At 42.9% G+C, this 23125-nt stretch overlaps 1 protein-coding gene across 7 annotated transcripts in view; it reads right to left on the bottom strand.

Annotated features, from left to right (window-relative positions):
- TMEM117 (transmembrane protein 117) overlaps positions 1–22467 on the bottom strand; it is a 649075-nt gene extending 626608 nt beyond the window's left edge. For 2 of the 7 annotated variants that reach the window (XR_004540699.1, XM_033959432.1), the window contains exons 1-2: positions 21725–22429; positions 2614–2916 (exon numbers count right to left, since the gene is read on the bottom strand). Coding sequence is in view for 6 of the 7 variants with exons in the window: in XM_033959432.1 (XP_033815323.1) it covers positions 2614–2887 (274 nt within the window). In the remaining variant the exon portion in view is untranslated. Of the gene's footprint in view, positions 1–2613; positions 2917–21724 lie in introns of all 7 variants that reach the window. The other 5 variants (XM_033959431.1, XM_033959429.1, XM_033959428.1 and 2 more) reach the window with 4 other exon arrangements.
- Between the last annotated feature and the right edge of the window lie 658 nt (positions 22468–23125).

Below are 23125 nucleotides of genomic sequence, written 5' to 3'. Positions count from 1 at the left end.
GGTGCCAAGGTTGGCTGGGGCAAGAGGGCTTGAGCTCCCTCTTGCCCCGATTGTGTCGGGGAGTCGGCGGTCCTTCGGGGTGGGGGTGCGGGTGTGTGCGAGCGGTCCTGCGGGGGGTGAATCGGACGTCGGGGGGGGGAACTATGTAAAAAAAATTTTGTACAACGCGCTCATGCGTATACCATGCAAGGGTATGCACGGTTTGTAAAAACACGTATAACGCGTACGTTATATGCGTGAAAATACGGTATTAATTATTTCTATAGTGCTACCAGACATACACAGCACTGTACAGAGTCACAAAGAAGACAGTCCCTGCTCAAAAGAACTTACAATCTAAACAGACAAGACAAACAGGATGTTATGGATTGAAGGCTATATCAAAAAGGTGGGTTTTCAGTCTGCTTTTAAACAAGATAAGGAAGGGGCCTGGTGGGCAAACTCGGGTAATTTATTCCAGGCATAGGGGGCAGTGAGATGAAAGGAACGAAGTCTGGAATTGGCAGTGGAGGAGAAGGGTACAGCTAAGAGCAGCTTATCTGATGAACGGAGTTCTCTGGGAAGTGTATAAGGAGAGAGGAGAGATATTGAGGGGCAGCAGAAAGAACACATGTGTAGGTCAGCAATAAGAGTTTGAACTGTATGCGAAGGTGGATAGGGAACCGGTGGAGTGATTTAAGGAGAGGGTGACATGAGTGTAGCGAGGTTGGTAGAAGAAGAGTCGTGCAGCAGAATTTTGCACAGATTGCAGAGGAGAGAGGCAGCACTGCGGGAGACCAGTTAGAAGTATATTGCAGTAATCTAAGCACGAGGTTACAAGAGTGTGGACAAGAGTCCAGGTAGTGTACAATTAGTACAGGATTACCACATGAACCCTTAACACGCACAAAATAAGTTTTGGTAAGTGTTTATGCAGCAATTTTTTTTTGGTAGCAAGCTAATGGTGTCATTAGCAAAATGTCTTTTACTGCAAAAATTATGCAAAGATCCCTTAAGAGACATATGAGCACAATGCTCAGAATCACTAGGTTTAATTATCTGGGTCCAAGCAGATTATACATTTAGAGCAAGTGTCCAATTTGAGAAATTATTTCTGCCACACTTTAGGCCAAGATCAATGTCACTTGGCTATAATACACTAGGGGGTCCAACTCATAGATGCAGCAACAAACTTTCCCCCAACACACTCCTCGGTGGTAATATGTATATTATTTCAAATATCTTCTAGAAGATCCTCAGTTGGCTGTTCAACAGGTATTTATGCGTATGCTGCACAAGCCACTATCATCACTGGATCTTTACACCATTATTGGCGACATAATCATTTTTATTTCCTTTATACTTTTATATTATTTATTTTTATTTATATTCAAACAAGTCATTTATCTTCAATAATTTAGCTCATGGAGCACTTCTCTACACTTTAGGCCAAGCCAAAGTCAAGATTTCAGAGTCTTATCCAAGACAAAAGAAAAAAAAAAGAAATTGAAAAAAGAAATTGAAGAACAACTTTCGAAGTAGTTTCAATTTGAAGACAAGAGGGATTACTCTGTGTCTTTGCTGACGTTTGTGACAGGAGCAGGCATTCCCACGGTTAAAGCTATGACCGGTGACATCATTAGAGGCCCGTTCAGGATTGAATATGTTTTATGTTTATTAAAATTTGATATACCATCAAATCTTAACAGAGTTCTCAGCAGTTTACATAAGATCTACACCCTGCTGTGAGGTTTCTGGATTAGCTTGTGTCTTTGTTGAACTTTGTGACGGAGTCAGGCATTGCTATGGTCAAAGCTATGACCGGTGACATCATTAGAGACTCTGATGCTTGCTTGGGGAAGGGGGGAGAGAGGAGAGAGAGGTGTTTGCTCTGGGGAAGGGAGATAGGAGAGAGAGAGAGATATGCTTGCTCAGGTGAAAGGGGAAGAGAGAGAGAGAGAAAAAAAAAAAGAGAGAAAGCGAGAGCACACAACTGTAAAGAGACAAAGCTTTTAGCATTTTGATTGTTGATTTGCTTTGCAGTTCATTAACTGGAGCTGAAATGTTTGCAAATATATATATATTTTGTAGCTCTTTTTTGTCAGTTGTATTGCATGTTATGTGAAGATTTTTTATTCTGGTACCATGTTAAATACTTTTTTTTCTTCTAATAAAAGACGCATTAAAAATGAGCAAGTCAGACAAGGAATTTGAGGTAGAGAGACTGTGGTACACAGGTACAGGATGGTGAAGGTTTGATAGAGAGCTGTAGTGCAAGGCTTGGTATAGGTGTGTTTTTGAGAGAGATTTAGGCTAGTGAGGATCACTGATACATGCTGGTCAGCAGAGTTGCAATCCCGTGTGGGGAAAATACTTGGCGGCTCTCCTTCAGCTCATTTGGATCCAAAGTGGACCCCGCTCAAAAATTAGCAAAGACCACTTCATTAAACTATAGTCTAAAGAAATAATTTAATCCATCTAGTCAAAATCAACCCCTCCAATAGAAAAAGCAAATGTATAACAATTGAACAGTTGGTGATTAAAATGCTTCAGATACACAAAGTAAAATGCACAGTCAATTCTATCACAACTGCATTAACAATAACAAAATGCACAGTGAATTATAGTACTTACCAAAAAGTCGCTGATGAAACAAGAACTTCCCTGCTAGCAGGCCTGTTATAATGGCAATGAGCCATAAAAGGACTTTTAGAAAACTCCAGCCTCCCCCAGGGTATTTGTTCATTACAAATGAAAAGCAGTTTCCAATAACTATCATATTGGCTTCCGTCTGGCTATGAGAGATTGGATCCTCAGCAAATATCAAAAAATTCAAAAAGGTCACCAGATAAGCCACAAGTAAGCGAGTCCAAGGATGCTGGAAATAGTACCGAAAGTCTTTGCCCATTCTTAGGAAATCACTGTTTCGTAATGTACCTGCATTAGGAAAGAGTAGACCATTAACCAAAAGGCTTTCATATACAAATGAAAACACTGTATTGGAAATATTCACTGCTCCCACATCAGCTATCATTAAGGCAGAAGCATACTAGGTTTGGTCTCTGAAAAAACCATTTGCCCATTTCTTGGACCTATTTACCCTTTTCAGAACTTATTTCTATGCTTCCTCTCTGAGCTGTGCAGCTTTCTTTCATTTTCACATTTGTAAGAATTTAAAAAGTATCTGGGGAAGGAGGAATGAGGGACCAATTTTCAGTAAGTTGTCCATCTGCAAACCACACCAGCTCTTTTGTAGCCATATACCTTTAGTGAATTCTCAAAGCTTAAAGCTTAGTTTTCAAGTATTTTGTACCCACTTATCTCTGTTGCATCTGCAAAGAGGGTTAAGTGAAGAAAAGGTAAAAATATCTACCACAGGGCTTCTCAAACGTGACATGGGGACCCTGAAGGAAATCATAGGCCTATGTTTTCTGCCTTTATGAACTGTACAGTCACTAATAGTCAGTGTTACAGAAAAGGAATGTGTGTGTGTTGGGGGGGGGGTGTACAGAGGCCAGCATTCAGTGTTTCTTAATGAAGGTCATTGCTGGCATACAGAAGGTGGATCTGTTCAGAAACTGAAATTATTGAACATATGGTTTCTGTCAATTCCAGTGATATACTACGACAGATACTGCCAGTGCAAGAAGGTGCAAAGAAAGTTTATGCAAGTGTTAGATAAAATAGCAAGGTTAGAGCTATGCAAACTAGGAGATGGGTCTTATGTAAAATACCTGGCATAAGGTGTAATCTTATATAGAGAAGAACTGATTTTGGACAAAATTTGTTTTCCTCAAAAGTATGTGTAGACATGAGAGATCAGGTAGTGTGACCTTTTCTAGTTATCTCCTGACCGATACTTGTAAAATACTGTACATACCATATATACTCGAATATAAACCTGGATTTTTGGGCCAAAAACTGGCCCAAAAATGGGGGTCCCGGTTTATATTCGGTCATCCCCCAGTGACCACCCTCCCGGACTTTCTCCAGGCCTGCCTTAGGCCAGACAGGAGGGATCCCTCCCGTCTCCTGCCCCGGCCGACACTAATACCTACCACCCTCAGTCCTTCCCTCCCTCACGTACCTCTTTCCCTGGTGGTCCAGCGTGTATGCGCTGAAATCTTCCTTTGTAAAAGTAGCAGCCAGTGGCGCACCCCAGGCTGGCACGCAGGAGCGAGCTTTGCGTGCTGACGGCCGCACTGCAACGCTCCTTGATAGGTTACAGCGAGAGCCGCGAATCCCGCAAGAACCCGAGGCAGCCTATCAAGGAGCAGTGCAGGGCCGGTCAGGAGCACGAAAAGCTTGCTCCTGCATGCTGGCCCAGGTGCGTCACTGGCTGCTACTTTTACAAAGGAAGATTTCAGCGTATACACGCAGGACCACCAGGGAAGAGGTGGGACAGTGTGCAGAGCCTGGCAGGGAGGGAGCTTGGTTCACAGCCTGGTAGGGAATAGGACTGAGTGCAGGGCAGGGATGGGACTGAATGCAGGGCAAGGAGGGAAGGGGGCTGGGTGAAGAACTTGGCAGGGAGGGGGTTGAGTGCAAAACCTGGCAGGGCAGGACACTTGAATATTAAGCCACTCAACTTATATTCGAGTCAACTATTTTCCCTCCTTTTGGGGAAAAAATGGGGATCTCGACTTATATTCTGGTCGACTTATATTTGAGTATTGAACAGTGGCACTCATGGGCTATAGGGGGCGATATGAAAAAGATAGTGTGTAAGACATGAGGGTGCAGTATTTTGTAGATTTTTCCTACAAAAACGCCTGCTTTTCATATGGTTCTGGGTAAACTAGTTAGAAGTACATATGAAAGTTAAGGCCACACCCAATAGAAACGTATGGAAAAGTAGGCGCATAAAAATCTGAATAAGGATGTAGCCAAGGCCAGAAAAATACACTACAGATTAATAATATTCTCTGTATGTACTTTGCTACTAAGCCAGATCATAGAGGAAATCAGGTAATGCTGTGGTGAGCTTGTGAATCATAGAGGTGCAACATTACACTGGTCCACAGCCCTGACACAGCCTGAGGGCAAAACGGACAGCTAGCTTAACATTGGCGAAGGGACTAGCAAAGACAGCAAGAAAGATTGAGTAACAACGATTTTCACTGCCTATTTTCAACAAACCCTGCCCAGGATCTAAAAGTTAAGTCCCTGATAAGTTTAAGAACTATAAGTATTTTTGATTAACAACAGGGCAGGAGGGGAGCATGAGCCAGTGAGGTTAATTCCCTTTCTAGTGTGATTGTGAAACACATACAACACACGGGGATCCGAGGCTCATCCCCTTTGATAGTAACTAAAAAGGATTTAAGTTCAGGAGCTATTCATAGTGGATTTACACCTCTGGATAACTTGGACTAAGAAAACTGAAATGACATTTGAGAAGGGTATTTTTTGAAATGTACCAAAGCGGTCCCTTGAGTTTAAGGCAGGGCAGATGAGCCTGCTGTTAGCACTGAAGACCCAAATGCGGCATCCAATTGTGCCGCCAAATTCACCCTATAAAACTTTGTGAAGGTATGAAGACTGGACCACATGGCCTCCGAACATGAAAAGGCCAGAGCCATGGGCTCCACCCATGAAGAAGCTATGCCCCTAGTCGAATATACCCACAAAGAAAATTGGCGATGGTTTCCCAAATCAGTTATATAACAAAAAAGAGGGAACAGAAACCCCTCGTAAAGTCAAAGGAAGAACAAGTGGAGAGTGGGATAGACCACATCAACCTTGGGGTAGACAATCTTTATTTGTATTAATCAACTTAAAACCATATTACATATAAAATCACATGAAAAATCCAAATATACAGAAAGTCCTGTTTTGGAGTATTATAATCAATGACCCAACACGGTCCGTGTTTCGGCCCCCTAAATGGAGGCCTGCCTCAGGGGTGTGGTTTATAGTTCTAAAAGAAATACATTATACATAAAAAAGGTAAGAAAAATGTTAAGACTGCATCCATAAAATACAGGAATGAGATTGCCATGCAAATACATTGAGAAATGGTAGCTTTAGATACCAGTCTACCCTGGTAACTTGGATTCCTTTGCACATACATGATCATACAAATGAAATTTGTTCATCACCTTGAGATAGCGCAGAAGAGTTCTTCTGATATCCAGTCTCTTTAGTCTTGTCCCTATTCTTCAAGCCTATAAGTACTAAATGTGAGCAGACAGACTTCCACAATAGCTCTGCGACTTGTATTTTGAGAGAACCGACAGCCAGCCCCTTTGAGACACTCCTGGTAAAAAGCTAGGACCATGGGCAATGGAGCCCGAAAGGGCTCCTCATTCTGTATATCGCAACTGTCCTGAAAGCTCTTCCAAGCTTTCACATAGGCTGCAAATGTCGACAGCGTCTTAGATCTAAGAAAAAGTAGCTATGACCATCTCTGAATAATCCTTGCACACTAAGGCTGTGTACTCAAGAGTCATGCCATAAGCCCAAAACATTCCGGATCTTCCGGTACAATAGGGCCCTGTGAGAGAAGAGCTGGGTGAAGCAGCAGCTTGAGACATTCGTCTGTTTGCAGCCGCACCAAATCCAGGTACCACAGGTAATGAAGCCAATCCATAGCACCAAAAGCAACAACCCTGGATGAGTCGTAATTCAGCAAATGATTCAGCCTAACATAGGCCATGGTGGAAATACATACAACAGACCATGGCTGGACCAGGCATCCATGCCAGTGCTTCCTGTAAGCTGCTATTGCAGTAAGGTTGAACATTGAATGACCCAATGCCTCACTATCCTGTAGAAGACTATTTGAGAGAGAGACCATTCCCCTAGGTACAAGGTTTGCCAACTGAGGAAGTTGACTTGGACATTGTCCACTACTGCACATGCATTGCCAATAGAGCCAGAAGATGGACTTCCGCCCAACAAAACAACAGTTGAGCCTCTAACTTCAATGGAGCCCTCTTGGTGCCCCCTGGTCTGTTGACATATTCCATCATGATGGCATTGTCTGAGAAGACCCTGACTGCTTTGCCCTTGAGGGTACTCTGCAAAAATTGTAGAGCTAGCTGAATGGCTTACAATTCCAGCCTGTGTGTTAATCAACCATTTTCTCTGGGAAAGCAACTATCATCCCTGAACCTTATGCCCCTCACAGTGACACCAAACCCCCCCCCCCCCCCCCAGCAATAAAGGCTGGCATCCATCATCACGATTACCCAGGAGAGTATGCGGAGGGGCATGCCTCCTGATAGGGACGCCAGCCAAAGCCACCAACAGACTGCGATGCACTTCTGCTGTCCAAGACCAGTGGTGTCTGGAGAGAGTCCTTCTGTGGGGACCCCCTGGACAAAAGAGAGTCCTGTAGTGGACACAAATGGGCTTTCACCACAAGACAACCTCTATGGTGGCTAGCATAGATCCCTGCACCTGGAGGTAGTGCCACACCATGGGAGCAGGCACCATCAAGAGCTCCACAATTTGCTGAGATAACAAATTATCTTGCATATCTTGGGCAGAAAGATGTGGTCCTCCACTGTGTCAAACCTCATGCTAAAGTACTCCAAAGACATCTGAGGCTTCAGATGGCTTTTCTGGAAGCTGATGATCCAACCCAGCTCCTGCAGTAGCTGGACCACTTGGATCATGTTTTCTCACCCTCGGCCTCAGATGGGGCCCTAATCAACCAATCATCCAAGTAAGGATGTACCTAGATCTCTGCTTTCCGCAGATATGCTGCCACCATGATCATCATGTTGGTGAAGGTGCAAGGCCAAAGGGAAATGAAGACTTGGAAATGCCTCCCTAACACATGGATTTGCAAGTACTTCCTGTGATCTAGGAAAATGGGAATATGAAGATAAGAATATTGAGATGGATGACAGGAGCCTATGGGAGACTTTTACAGGTTGTGAGACCTATTCCTACATTTTGCTGAAGTTGTTAGTCACGGGCTTGTGCAAACTAGTTTCAGTTCAGATGCTGAGATGCTAATGTATGGCATGTGAGTGTGTAGATTTCTTGCTGTGAAATCTCTCAAGGACACTACCCAGTGCTGGAAAAGACAATGAACAGTGCTGAAAGGAAAATGCAAGTCAGCAAAAACACTCCATCCGGGAACCTAAGAACTGATAACGTCATGCTGTACCCGTGTGAAGAATGGAAACTTCAAGAAGAAGAAAGTTCTAGACGCTATGCATGTCCAGGGCCCCCCCGGGAAGAATGGAGGCATGGACTAGGAGAGGGAGTTAGCATTTGGATTATCCAATAGGATGATACATATTCCCAGCCAGTGGAAGAATCTGAGAAAAGAGATACTTTTTGTATAAAACCCCCATGCTCTGGCAGTCTCTTTAGAGAAACTGCGCCATGCTTACAGAAAGATGCCGGCATTGTTGGTATGAGATATTTTCTCTCCATTGTATATGTCCAAACTGATTTATTTCTGATTTGACAAATGCTGCTATAATACTAATTACTAGAATAAAAAGTTATATGTTTTGGAATATACAATGTTATTTGTTTTTGGAGTTTATTCACTTTTTTTTTTTTTTGGGGGGAGGGGTTATTATCACATCGGGCCTGAGGTAAAGTAGCAGCCTTTTACTTCAATATGTAATATCCAGAGAGGCCAGAAATTCCCCTGGTGCTACAGAGGCAATGACTGATCACACGGTCTCCATGTGGAATTGAGGCATCATGAGTGCTGCACTGAACGACTTTAGATCCAAGATTGGTTTCCAGTCTTTGAATCTCTCTTGGGTACAATAAAGTACTGTAGATAGAGTATCTGCCCAAGCCCGATTCTGTTGCTGGGATGAACTTTATTTGCTTGAGCCACTCCACTATTGCTCACACTTTGACCGCCTTCTCTGGCTGACTGGCTGGAGAATTCACATACAAGTCCCATAGGGGACAAAAGAACTCAAGCCTGTAACCCTCTCGAATGACTTTCAAGACCCAGCAGTCTGAGCAAATCCTCACCCAGGCCCCACAATGAGCCAACAACCTCCCACCTATCTATGGAGGCACAGTTGCCAACCTGGTACATTGTTGTTTCTTGTTGGCAGCAGACGGGTGGGAACCAAAGGATTGAGGCCATCTGGAGGAACAAATCTTTTCGAGAGCCCAGATATGACCTTTGCATAGAGTAACCCCTATGTATTGGTGAGGCCTTCGAGAGCCACGAAAATTACTCTGAGCCGACCTTCTGGGGGCACATGGCCTACTATCCGGCAAGGACTTAGGGTGATGATCTGTTACACCGGCCACAAGATCGTCCAATACATTGCCAAAGAGACTTTGTCTCTTAAACAGTCAAAGTGGCCTTGGAAGCCGAATCTCCTGTCCACTGCCTTATTCAAAGCATTCTGCGGGCAGATGTGGAACAAGCAGTCTACCCCCTCTATCCACTGGGGCAAGCTTCATTGTCCATGGCCGAGGAATGGCGTAATCTAGTATGGCAGGCGCATGTGACAAAAGACGGCACTAACGCCGCCTTCAGTCTCAACACCAAAGCCTCAAACTGCCTTTTTAGAACCAAGTCTATTCCTGGTGATTCCTTTAGAATCATTCCTCCTTCACTGGCCAGAGATGTACGCTTGGTGACCTGTGCTAGCAATGAATCCACCTTAGGAGGCACAAACAGTTGCTGAAATTTCAAAGCCATCGGGTACAGCTGGGCCGTTGTTTTGGCCACCTTTAGGGAGCACTTCCAGGGCATTCTACTGCTCCAAGAGCACAATGGTTATGTCTGGATGCAAGGGATAGCATGCTGTCTGACCCTTGCACCCGCACATAACAGAGCTTTGAGAAGTAAAGGGCTGCAGTGAATCTAACTTCAACTCTTGCAGCATCTCAGTCATGATCTCCAACAAAACCATCTACTTTAACAGGCATTAAACTGTCAGATCCTCTTCCTGGTCCAAGGCTACAATGAACTCCTAACCAGCTGCCACAGCTTGAGCCCCTGTATCCTCTAACACTGAGGATCCGCTGTGGGAGAGCAAAGGAATATATTCTGACCCCCCAATCTTCCCAGTCTTTTTTCCAACTGGACTTTAGGATCTGAAGGACCTAGCAGGAAGAACTGGTGCCTAATGGGCGCAGACCCTCCTGCGCAGCCATTGCCGACTCCCTGGATGGCATACTGGCCCCTGTAATTCAAAGAGGCCTTAAACATCAGGTTCACAAAATCCGGGGTAAACCCCTAAATAGGGAGCCTCAAGGACCCCTGCCAGGTCTCCCTTGGGTTCCCCGACAGCTTAGTGGTGTCCGCCCAATAGCGCTTCACCGCAGATACTGGGTCGCTATATGAGAGATATATGAAGGCCTTCAGACCCACCAATCGAGCTGTCTGACTCCATCATTCTAGAGGGGTCAGAGGAAGCTAAGCCATTGGCTTTCCCCCACCCCCACCCCGGTGCCTTGCAGCATGTGAAACACGAATACTCCTAAGCATGCCATCCACTACAAACCTAGCATGAATCCAAAATATCAAGGCTAGGAGTCCATCCCTATCAAATTTTAAGCACAATCAAGGAGTATTGAGGCAGACAGAGGCTTTTAATTCCAAATTAGAAAATCCAAGTTGGCCAATTTTGTGCTATAAAAACAGCCTAGGGAGCTAAATCAAAGTTCAAAAAACTGCAAAAAAAAAAAAAAAGGGGGGGGGTTGGAGGTGGGGTCCTGAATCCTGGCCCCCAAAGCTTCCATAAATGGAATTTTCAGACAGCCACCGATTTTCCCCATAGGCTTTTCACTGTGCCTGCACCGGTGCTGTTAGCTGCTCAGCTTCAGGGAAAGCTACAATAAGGAGAAGACTCTGCTTCAAACAAGCATATAGGAAGCTAAGATGCCTGTTTCTTCGGGCTGCCGGCTGGACCAAATTCTGGACTGAAAGTCCAACTCACCCCCCCCCTCCACACACATACATACACACACAGTATTTTTCTCAATGATGTGGTGGGGGGGGGAGAAGGGAAACACAGCTGGCACTTGCTAGAGACACAAGGGCTATCTTGGAGCCACACAGCCTGCACTCAAATTCTGGATGAATGGAGCAAGCAGAGCTCCCAGGGGAACCATCCCTGAACCTAAAATCCAACGAGTGCAGGCTGGCTAGAAAGGTGCCATATACAAGGGGGAATCCCATTAGCAACAGACATTTGCACAAAGAGTCTGTGTCTTCTTGCAGCCAGAGATGTCCCAGGACTGCTGGAAAACACTGCAACACTGAAAGCCTCAAAATCCGGATCAGAAAGACACCTTCAGTCTCACTTGCAGAAGGAAAAGACTGAGGAGGTGGAGGCAGAGAAAACATTCCCCCTCCACATCCCCCAATATTCCTGGACACCCCCCACCTCACCCCCCTCCCAGCATCCCTGACACCCCAACCTGTTACTTTTTTAGGAATAACTACACTTTTAATTCTTGATTCAAGGTATATAAAAGTGGGTTCAGTTCTAATATCAAGGATTGGTGCATTCCACAGGGAAGTCCATGTATAGGTACTCCTATAGTTTGTCTCTGAAACATTCATGAGCTACTAGACAACTCCAGGCCATCAGAGGCACTCTGAACCAGTCTTGGTTTTCCTCCCACTACATGCAATAAGCGTCAAACCAGGACTGGCTCAGTGTTTTCAAGATGTTCCACCCATGTAATTAGAGATCTCAGACAACGTTTCACAACATGTTTTTTTTTTCCAATCATGTAAAAGCCAGCCTTGAACATGTTGAGAGACGTTGAATGAGACCTCTAATTGCATAGGTAGAACACTTTTGAAAGGCAGAAAAGAAGGTACCCTCAGTCCATATGCATACAAGCCTTGAGAATTGGCAAGCACAGGTAAGGTCCCAAGTTTACAGAAAATAAAGACAAGTTACTTATTTTGGGTGGAATGGCCCCCTTCCACGTTACTTGGTCTGTTGTCGCCAATGATCCATCACTGTCTTCCTCCTGTCAGTTCCAGCTGGTTTTGGACTGGTAGTCTTCAAATCAGGAAGCAAGAGACCTCCCTCAGGGAGTCAAAAAAATGCTCAAAATCTTCTGGCAAAATAATTACCCGATATCCTCCATAGATGTTGACTCCACCCACCTGTCTGCCCATTGTTACAACCGACACCAGCCTTGATTGGCTACGAGGAATGGGAAGCCCAAATTTTTCATTTTGTTTTGTTTCCTGCATTGCTTGCGACATACTGTTTTGTTTTATTTTGGTTAGTCTTCATTTTTGTTTTGAAGGCAATGTCATTAAGAGCGTGCCCTCTTTGTTCTCTTAGGCTTCCGCAACTGGTATATCGATTGCTGTAGCTGTCCGAGTCTTGCTGCATCTGAGTAGCTGAAATGTCAGTGCCACTTACTCAGATGTGGCAAGACCCGGACAAATGCAACAATGAATGAGCCCTATTAGTGAATGAATATGTTTTTTTCTGCTCTTCATTTGTTGATGAAACAGAATTGGGTATACCATCGCCATGCAAGGCACATCCTGTAGGAAGTCAGCCACCATGGACGACTCTCCTCCTCCTCGCCAGTGTGTCTTGGCACACAGTTTGCTTTATACTGCTCTAGACTATAATTTAGTTAGACAGACTTACAGATACAGAAGGTAAAGGGTAAGAACTACAATATCAAAAAAAGAAAGAAACATATCAGGTAAAAACATGGGGAGAGGGTATTTACATGTTGTCCTAACAAGGACGGTTGTATATTGTGGGTGTCCTTAAATAAAAGTGCCTTTAGTTTTGATTTAAAACATACCAATGACATTTCTTCTCTTAGGAGAACAGGGACAGCATTCCATAGCGATGGAGCTGTGACTGAAAAAATGGTTGTACGCATCGTATTGATATGGTTTATAGAAGGAATAGATAAGAGGTTGTGAAGCAGATCTTAGAGATCTTGATGGGGTGTATGTTAGAGTTTTTAAGGTTAATAGAAGAATTTTGATTGCAATTCTGTGTCCAATTGGTAACCAGTGGTCTTTTATTAATAACAGAGTTATATGGTCATATTTTTTGAAGTTAGTGATGATCTTCATTGATGTATTTGTAAAGTGCATTACAGTAGTCTAGATATGAGATCACCAATGAATGTATTAAGATGTTAATAGAAGAGGAATCAAGAATTTTTGTAAGAGAGCATATCATATGCAGCCTGTGGAAGCATTTCTGAACCACTGCGCTAATTTGATCATGGTAGGATAGTTGAGAATCTAGTATGACGCCCAACAATTTTATTAAAGTTACTATTTGTAGTGGAATTGAATAGTGGAATTGAAATAGGGCTAGAAAGAGTAAGTCCATTCTTAGACGCAAAGAGCACTGTTTTTGATTTATTAATGTTCATTGCCAACATATTCTCATTCAGCCAGTTTCTGTTTTGTTCCATTTTTGAGTTAATTGCAAATATCTTGTTGGCATTCTCTAGATCTATCTGATGCACTAATTGGATATCGTCTGCATACGCTAACATAGAAAATTGACCTAAAGTAAGTAGAGGTGCTAGAAAGATATTAAACAAAAGTGGTGAGAATAGATCCCTGTGGTATACCAAACTCGTTAGGGAAGTGGTCAGATGATGTTTTGTTGAAGACAACCGTAGAAGATCGATCTGCAAGATTTGAAGAAAACCAGTCCAGTATTTGCTCAGTTATACCTATTGTTCGAAGATGTTGTAAGAGTAAATTATGATCAATAGTGTCAAATGAAATCAGTCAAGCCTCTAAGTAATGTAACCAGATTTAATTTTCCAATGATATATAATTTACTCTGTTAAGTACTGCCTATGTAATTGTAACTCTCTTTGTAATGTAACTAGAAATAGTTTCTTTATAATGTTTACAGAAAAAAACATCCTATGTATTTATCTTTGTCTTTATCTATTCTAACTTCATAGTCTAATAATTATTTTCTCAGGTACTTTAGCTAGATTCGGGACAATCAGGGAATTTCTAAGTACTTTTTTTCATTTATTTTATTTTATTGCATCTTTTTTGTATCTTTATTGTAAACCGCTTCGAACCTCACGGTATAGCAGTATAAAAGAAATAATTATTATTATTACAAATTACATCCCATCTCTATTGACTACAGTATTTAAAATACCTCTGTAGGACTGACTTCCTGTTGGCAAAACAAACTCCTTGGTAGGTTTCTGTGATTTGTTCCAACCGCCTGTCTACCTGGATCCTGAGTGGCTCCTATCCCTTGCCTGCCTAAATACTTAATACACATTTGTGAATTATTTTGTGAATCACTGTTGACCACTTTAGGTTAAAATGATGACGGATATAACAATATCTGTTAGTAATGCAAGCGATTCTATTTCTATCACTAAGCAAACTTGGGAAAAACCTCAAATGCCCAAGTGTTTGAAAAAGCTAAAAGCAAAAACACTTTAATGGGGCCTTGAACATCATCATTGGTCATAAAACCCCAGTATATTTTTTCTTTTTTTGTTCATGTAAATTACACCTAAATTTATGTGCAAAAAATGGAAATATTTATGTGATCGGTTACTGGCAGTTTCAAGGTAATATTCCTTAAATAATTGTCATTTTTGGAATAGAACCTTTAACATATTGCATTTTTTTTAAAAGCCAGCTATTGTATAATAAAGATAGCACTTAGTTTGTTGCCAACGAAACTTTGGCCTGTCCATTTCACTGTTAAATGGCTTCTTCAGGGGAAGTGTTTCATTCCACAATGCAAAGGTTGTTATTCATTTATATCCCCGCCCAATTGTTAATGCACTGACTGGCTTGTTCTAAAGCAAGCTGTGTACTGCCTCATCGATTTTCTTTCTCCAATACTGGGTCACAAGCTCCTAGTGATTCTCAAAGAGTAGATCTATTTCTAGTGGCATAGCCAGATGGTTTTGGGTGGGCTTGAGCCCAAGATAAATGGGAATGATATTTTCTCCATCACCTGCCCCATGCTTTCCACCCTTCAAAATATAAATACCTGAGCTGGTGGGGATACCCCACGCCCCACCAACTGAAGGCCTCCCCCTCCATCAGCAGCTAGAGCTCTTCCAAGCAGCAGTCCACAGCAGTGTCTTTAGGCTGAGGCCACTGCTGAAAGGCTGTGTTTGCACATGCACTAAAACTGAGGGAAGGAGGTCTGTGTCAGCACCAGCATCAATTTAGGGCGTGACCCGTCAAATGCGCGCACAATTAAGCCCTAAGTGCGCACACGACAATGGCGCCCTGACAAATGCACTCCATACAGCAGATACTATTTTGTCTTTTTGAGGATTATGCCTTTTTGAGGGGGATTGGGGATTGGGCCCCCCCCCCCACTATACTCACAATATTCACTTGGTATATAGTGTTAGGGTAAGGTTTAGTTGAGGATTATGGGAACCCCAAGGGTTCACATAATCCTCATCTAAACCTTACCCTAAAACTAGCACAACTGACGGTTAGTCATTGTCGTATGCGCACTTAGTAGGACGTGCATTTGATGGTGTACCATTTAGGGACATGCTGCTGGATGCCACCTGGATCAGAAGGTCTCTAATTGGTAGGGCTTGGGGATTCCCAGCAGCTGCAGCAAGAGTGCCATAATTCTTGGTGGATTTGAGTCAAAACTGGTGGTTATGCCACTGTTTACTCAAAGCTCATTTCCAGGCATAAGCTGCAACAAAATTAAAAAGGGGTGTTATACCTTTTATATTATTTTATATCTAAACACAGGTGACTGATTAGAAACAAACATGATGGCAGATAAAGGCCAAATGGCCCATCTAGTCTGCCCATCTGCAATAACTATTATCTCTTCCTCTCCCTATTCCTCTTCCTCTCCCACGTGCCTATCCCATGCCTTCTTGAATTCCGACAGTCTGAATTCCAGACCACTTCCTCCAGGAGACCGTTCCACACATCTACCATCCACCACGTCCTCCAGGAGACAGTTCCACACATCTACAACCCTTTCTGTAAAATAGTATTTCTTTAGATTATGCCTGAGCCTATAACCTCTTACTTCATCCTTTGACCTCTCATTCCAGAGCTTCCTTTCAAATGAAAGAGACTCGACTCATGTGCATTTATGCCACGTAGGTATTTAAAACGTCTCTCAAACTCGCAGCCCGGGGGCCACATGCGACCCGCCAGGTAGTACAGTAGTTTGAGGCCCTCGGTACATTTATCATAATCACAAAAGTAAAATAAAAGTTTCTTGATCATATGTCTCTTTAGCTATAAATGACAATATTATTATTAAGACTTAGCCAAAAAGAAAGATTTAGAAACTATAAAGAGTTTTACCTCAAATTGTCATTTCTTTAATAAGACATTAACTATTTTTCTGAGGCCCTCCAAGCACCTACAAATCCAAAATGTAGCCCTGCACAGGGTTTGAGTTTGAGACCACTGCTCTAAAGTATACATATTGAGATCTTTTAGTCTGTCCTCATAAGCCTTATGACGAAGACCACACACCATTTTAGTAGCCTTCCTCTGGACCGACTCCATCTTTTTTATATCTTTATGACGAAGCGGTCTCTAGAATTGTACACAACACCAACCAAGTATTCAGATCCCTGAAATGTAACATAATCTTATTTGTACTCTAACTGTAATCTATTTGTTATATCACACAGTAATGTACAGTCAATTTAATATCCAATTTGCAAGTTCTTCCGGAATTAATCCAGGTACCTCTCCTCCCTTGTAACAAAAAAAAAAACAACAAAAACCCCAAAACTGTTGTAACTTCACTGGAAATGTCCAGTTAGCTCTTTTGTATTCCGCCTTGAACTGCAAGGTATAGGCGGAATAGAAGTCCCTAATGTAATGTAATGTAACAATATTCTAAATGAGGTCTCACCAGTCTTATACAGGGGCATCAATGCCTCCTTTTTCCTACTGGCCATACCTTTTCCTATGTACCCTAGGATCTTTCTAGCTTTCACCATCATCTTTTCAACCTGTCTGGCCACCTTAAGATCATCACATACAATCACACCCAAGTCCCGTTCTTCTGTCGTGCACATAAGTTCTTCATCCCCTAATTGTACCATTCCTTTGGGGTTTTACAGTCCAAATGCATGACCTTGCATTTCTTAGCATTAAATTCTAGCTGCCAAATTTCAGACCAAGCTTCTCTAGGTCTTTCTTCATGTTATTCACACCTGAGTGTCTACTCTATTGTAGATTTTTGCTATCATCCGCAAAGAGATAAATCTTACCTGACAGCCCTTCAGGCTTCAGCAATATCGCTTATAAAAATGTTAAAAAGAACAGACCCAAGAACAGAACCTTGAGGCACACTACTGGTAAAATCCCTTTCCTCAGAGTGATCTCCATTAACCTCTACCCTCCGTCATCTTCCACTCAACCAGTTCTTGACCTAGTCCATCACTTTGGGGCCCCATCCTGAGGGCACTCATTTTATTTATTAGACATCTATGTGGAACACTGTCAGTGCTTTGCTAAAATCTAAATACACCACATCTAGTGCACTCCCTCTATCCAATTCTCTAGTCACCCAATCAAAGAAATTGATCAGATTTGTCTGACAACGCCTACCTCTAGTGAATCCATTTTGCCACCGGTCCTGTAATCCACAGGATTCCAGAAACTTTATCATTCTGTTTTAAAAGCATTTCCATTAATTTGCTTACCACAGAAGTCAGATTTACTGGCCTATAATTCCCTACTTCTTCCTTACTTCCACTTCTGTTTAGAGGGATCACATATGCCCTTCTCCTGTCCTCCAGTACCACTCCAGACTCTAAAGAAGCATTGAAAAGGTCAGTCAGCGGAACCACCAGAACTTCCCTAAGTTCCTTCAGCACCCTCGGATGTACACTATCAGGCCCCATCGCTTTGTCTACCTTTAATTTAGCTAGCTCCTCACAAACACAACCCTCTGAAAATCAATCCGGGTTTACCACTCCTCCATCCCTATTCACATTTGTCTTCTGTGGTCCCACCCCTGGTACTTCAGCCGTGAACACAGAATAGAAATATTTGTTAAGCAATTCAGTCTTTTCTTTATCAGCTTCTACATATTCCTCTCCTTCACTTCTGAGTCCCACAATGCCACTTTTGCACTTCTTTCTATCACTGATTTATCTAAAAAATGTCTCCCCGTTTTACCGTGTCTGCTATTTTTCCTTCCATTTGTATCAATGCTTTCCTGACTATCTGACCAGCCTCTCTTAACTTTTCCAGATATTTTAGCCTGTCTTCCTCTTTCTGCGATCTTTTGCAGTTTATGAAAATTGATCTTATCCCTTACCTTCTCAGCTACTACTTTTGAGAATCAAAGCAACCTTCTTTTCCTCTTACTTACTTGCCTCACAAAAAGGTTTGTCACCCTTACAATAACTCCTTTCAGTTTTGCCCACTGCATTTCTACTCCTTTCAGACATTCCCATGGAGACAATTCCTCAACATAATCCCCCCATCCATTCAAAGTAAGTTTAATCTAGAACCTTTACTTTTGAAAGAGCCTCTCTATGCCCATTTTAATATTAAACTGTCCCATGCAGTGATCACTGGATGCCAGATGGTCACCCACTGTAACATCAGAAACACTTTCCCAGTTTGTAAGCATTAAGTTCAGTTTGATCCCCTCCCACATGGGTTCCATTACCAACTGCTGGAACAGTTCTCCTTGTAGAAGACCCCACAATAGGGATTCCCCAAAGCGTGTTAAAATCACCTATTAGTAAAACTTCCCCTTTTTTAGATATATTCTGAATTTCTAGTATTAAATCTGTCCACTTCTTCCATCTGTGAAGGAGGTCTGTATATCACACCAATGTAAATATATTTACCATTCCCTCTTTCCAAATTGATCCACAGTCCCTCTTCCTTGCCTTGTAGATCCTGCAATTGTGTGGCTTTAATATGATCTTTAACATATAACTCTACTCCCCCCTCCTTTTCTTCCTATCCTGTCTTTCCTGACAGGATAGCCCAGTATAACTACATCCCAATCATGGATCTCTGTAAACCACGTCTCTGTGAATGCCATTATATCCAATTCATCTTCGTCCATCACAGCTTCTAGATCTAGAATCTTATTTCCCATACTTTGAGCATTAGTTTATACTGCTTTCCAGATATTGCCCCCTTTTCCTATCCATGTAGAGGTATTCAGAGATTTACTTACCTGAGGACTTATACTCACCTGGGGGCTTTGATCACCCTGCTGCATCATCACTTCTAGTTTAAAGCCTTCTTCTGTAGATTAGCTAGCCTACCGCCGAAGACACTTCTTCCCTCCTTTGATAGATATTTACCATTCCTGCTCAGCAGCCCTTGGAAAATTATCCCATAGTTCAGGAAGCTAAAATGCTCTCAATGACACCATCCACATAGCCACACATTCATCTCCAGGTTGCATACTGACTTTTACCTTCGACAGGGAGGATGGACAAGAATACCACCTACAAACCTGACTGCTTTACCTTCTCTCCCAGAGGCAAAAAGTCACTTTCAATACATTCATAGGGGTACCTGGCAGTATCATAGTGCCAACATGGATGAGTAGTATCAGATAATAGTAATCAGGCTTAATGAGTCTTGGCAATCTCTCCGTAACATCTTGGATTTTGACATCAGGCAGACAGCATACCTCCCAGTACATCATGTCTAGGTCTGCAGATGGATGCTTCTGTACCCCTCAGAAGGGAATCGCTAACCACCACTACCTTACGTCTCGTAGTGGTAATAGATCCAGCAATTTTGGGGATTTCAAGCTTTGGTCTTTCCTCTACCTGGGATGCTCTCATCTCCTCCACTTCCAAGGCAGCATACCGGTTCTTCAGTTCAAGGGCAGGTAAAGTCACAGTACCAATCTCGCACGGTTCTATAATCTGAGTCCAGCTGTCTTGCCTCAGAACAACCTCTTCTTCCCCACTGGTGGAAATCTTTTGACACCTCATGAATCAATTCATTGATGTACCTCTCATTCTCACGGATGCTTCTCAGTCTTGCCACCTCCTCTCTCAGTTCCTTTACTTCCTTGATGAGGGATCCAAGCTGAAAACAGCTTGCACACGGAACCACTCCCTCTGCCTGGGTAACATTTTCTGTCTGCACAGAGACAGACGCTATAACCTGAACAGCAGCTTTGGTGTTTCCCAGCCATACTGTGGTTGCAGAAGTACTTACACCTGGAAGAAAAAAGAAAGAACAAAAAAACTGACCAAAGCAATGCCCTATTCCTGAATGCAACACTTGAAGAGCCAAAAAAGCTCCACCTTGGTGTGGGCAGGATGAAATTAACCTCAAGGATCACCTGTGGAGTCTGATCTCTAAGAAAGTCCTTAGAGTTCATTCTCAAACTAAGAGGCTGAAACTAGTCAGAGGTCTCTCCTCAAGGAGCGCTTGAGTGAGAGGATTCACACTCCCATGAAGTATAGTGTGCTTGGCTTGACTTAAGAGTTTTCCAGGCCTCTATCCCACTTACTACTCCCCAAAGTCTCAAAAAGGTCCTAAACAGATCCAAAGAAGCCTTTTAGTCAACAGCTTTCTCCTCAAGCAAATACAGTAAAACCTTGGATTGCAAGTGTTTTGCAAGACAAGCAAAACATTTGATTAAATTTTAACTTGATATACAAGCAAGATCATACAGTATACACACATCATAAACTTGAAACTTGAGCCGATGATTCTTCTCTCTCTGACGCTGCAAGAGTGTAGTGACTGTTCTAAACATGCAAAGTCTTGCAATAAGAGTACATGCCGTATACACACGTCACATCATCACAACTGAGCCGATGGTTCTTCTCTCTCTGATGTTGCAGGAGTGTAGTGGCTATTCTAAATGAGCGAGGTCTTGCAATACAAGTACGTATAGTATTTTGTCTTAAAGTTTTTGGGTTGTGAACGAATTGTCTGAGTTTCCATTATTTCTTTTGGGGAAATTTGCTTTGATATACGAGTGCTTTAGATTACAAGCATACTTCTGGAACAAATTATGCTTACAAACCAAGGTTTTACTGTATATGCAAAGTATATATGCTGAGCCTCTGCAACCTCTCTCTTAGAACCAGGCTTACTGAGGGTGAGGCACTAGGCCAGCATTCCTTCCCTCAAGGGTCACCTGTGGAGTGTGATCTCTAGGAAAGTCCTCAGAGTTTAGTATGTATTGCAGACTGAAGCACCTAGGCACAGACAGGATGGGGCCTTATAAAGCTTATTCAGTAGAGTGGACACTGGGGACCCAATATCACCATGGGTGGCTTTGCTCTATGTATGAGCAGATAAGACCTTTACTGTACTTTTTGTGTGGTATCTTTCTCTTGTTCTGTAGCCCTATCTTAGTAAAAGGCAAACCTTTTACCATTTTTTAGAAATAAAACGAGTTAAGACTGTGAACACAGAACATGGGAACCTGCTCGACTGCATCCGGCATGTTCAAACTTATAACTTAATCCACAAAAAAAACATTTTTTTTTTTTGATCTGTCATGTTTATAACTACATTTTGATAATGCCCCCAAACTGCAGCTTTAAGTTAAACAGCCTACGTCACAGACAGACTTTTCCCCCATAACACTTTCAGATAGAGTTACTGTCATTTGATAAAGGGCAGAGATATTTTTAACTGCAGTTTAGTCAGCCTGTAACACTTCAGTTTACCTAAGCAATCGGCCATAATATGCTACCCGGAACGGCAGGTCCTGCATTCAAATTGATGTGTAAAGCATCTTGCTATAGTACCGGATCATAGGAAGAAGGCCGGACTTGTACTTTATAACTGAGAGAGATTCTTATATGCCGTGTAGATGATATGTCTACTTACCAAGATTCTAATCAGTGTGATATGTGTATATTAATAGCAAAGCGAATTCGTTGGACGTAGTAGGGCTTCACGGTGACCGAGCAGTCATGTTGTACTAAATCTCAGCGAGCGTGCTGGCAGGTCCACGCCCTCCTGACGCTCGCCTTCTGCCCTTCCTCCTCCTCCTCTTCCTCCCAGCAGTAGATGGACAAGGATGCAACCTGCGTTCCTTCTGTCTCTCTCTAGGATCTGGCCTCAGATCATTTCACTTATTTTTCCCCCTTGTGTTCAGATAAATAACTTATCAGGGGGTCAGCCTCGGCGATCCGCTTTGCCTTCTTACCAAGCCAAGTTTCTTCCAGCCGGGCGTCATGTCACGCCATCGGTCCCGCACGCCAGGCAGGGAGCAATTGCCCTCTCCGGGACCGATGAACGGAAATAGGGCCCAGGCCTCGGTCCCCGTCGGACGAGGCAAGCAGGGAGTGCTCGACCTTTCTGGCACTGCTGGGCGGAAAAGGAGGACAGGCCCCTGTTTCCAGCTCGACCCCTGTCCGGCAGCCTCACCTATTGTAGCTGCGGTTCCTTTAAGTTCTGCCGAGCAGATATGGTCACGTGACCGGGTTGAGCGCCGCAAAACGAATACAAAAAAAGTCGAGCCGGTGGGATGCACGCACAGAATACAGGCTTTGGCAGAAAATGTTGAACAGCAGGTATAAACTCTTTCTATTCGTCGCTTTTTCTTATACGTTCAGCGCAGCTGAGATGTAAGGCAGACAGTAAGTTGGATGATGAACTAGGAAACCTATTACGTTTTAATGTAATGAATGTTGTATAAGCACAGCTGCAGTCAGAATGGGTTGTCATTATAGTTCTTCCTGGTATCTTTAAAAAGGATGCATATACTGTATATATTACCTAGCCTCCACTGTGCAAGATCCCACCTTACTGTGACCATGTCATGTTTTTGTCATACCTTTGCCACATACTATCATATTGTCACCTTTACTCTCACTCTACGATACGTTGTATCATCCACGCTATATTTGCCATACTATGGTATGAATTCTCATGCTATGTCTACTACACAAAGTTTGCCATCCCATGTCTACCGTGCCAGATTCTATCATGTTAGGTGTGTCATACTATGTTATCTATGCTTTGTTTTGCCATATTATGCACCCTGGGGTTGTGGGTTCAAACCCTGTGTTGCTCCTTGTGACCCTGGGCAAGTCACTTAATCCTCCATAGCCCCAGGTACGTTATATAGATTGTGAGCCCACCAGGACAGATAGGGAAAATGCTTGAGTATCAGATTGTGAGCCCACCAGGACAGATAGGGAAAATGCTTGAGTATCTGATTGTAAAACCGCTTTGAAAACCTTGATAGGCGGTATATAAAATCCTAATAAACTTAAACTTATG

Source organism: Geotrypetes seraphini, chromosome 9, assembly GCF_902459505.1.
Source record: "Geotrypetes seraphini chromosome 9, aGeoSer1.1, whole genome shotgun sequence".
Taxonomy (NCBI): Eukaryota; Metazoa; Chordata; class Amphibia; order Gymnophiona; family Dermophiidae; genus Geotrypetes; species Geotrypetes seraphini.
Note: the sequence above shows the minus strand (reverse complement) of the source record. Positions and strands in the feature narration are given on the sequence as shown.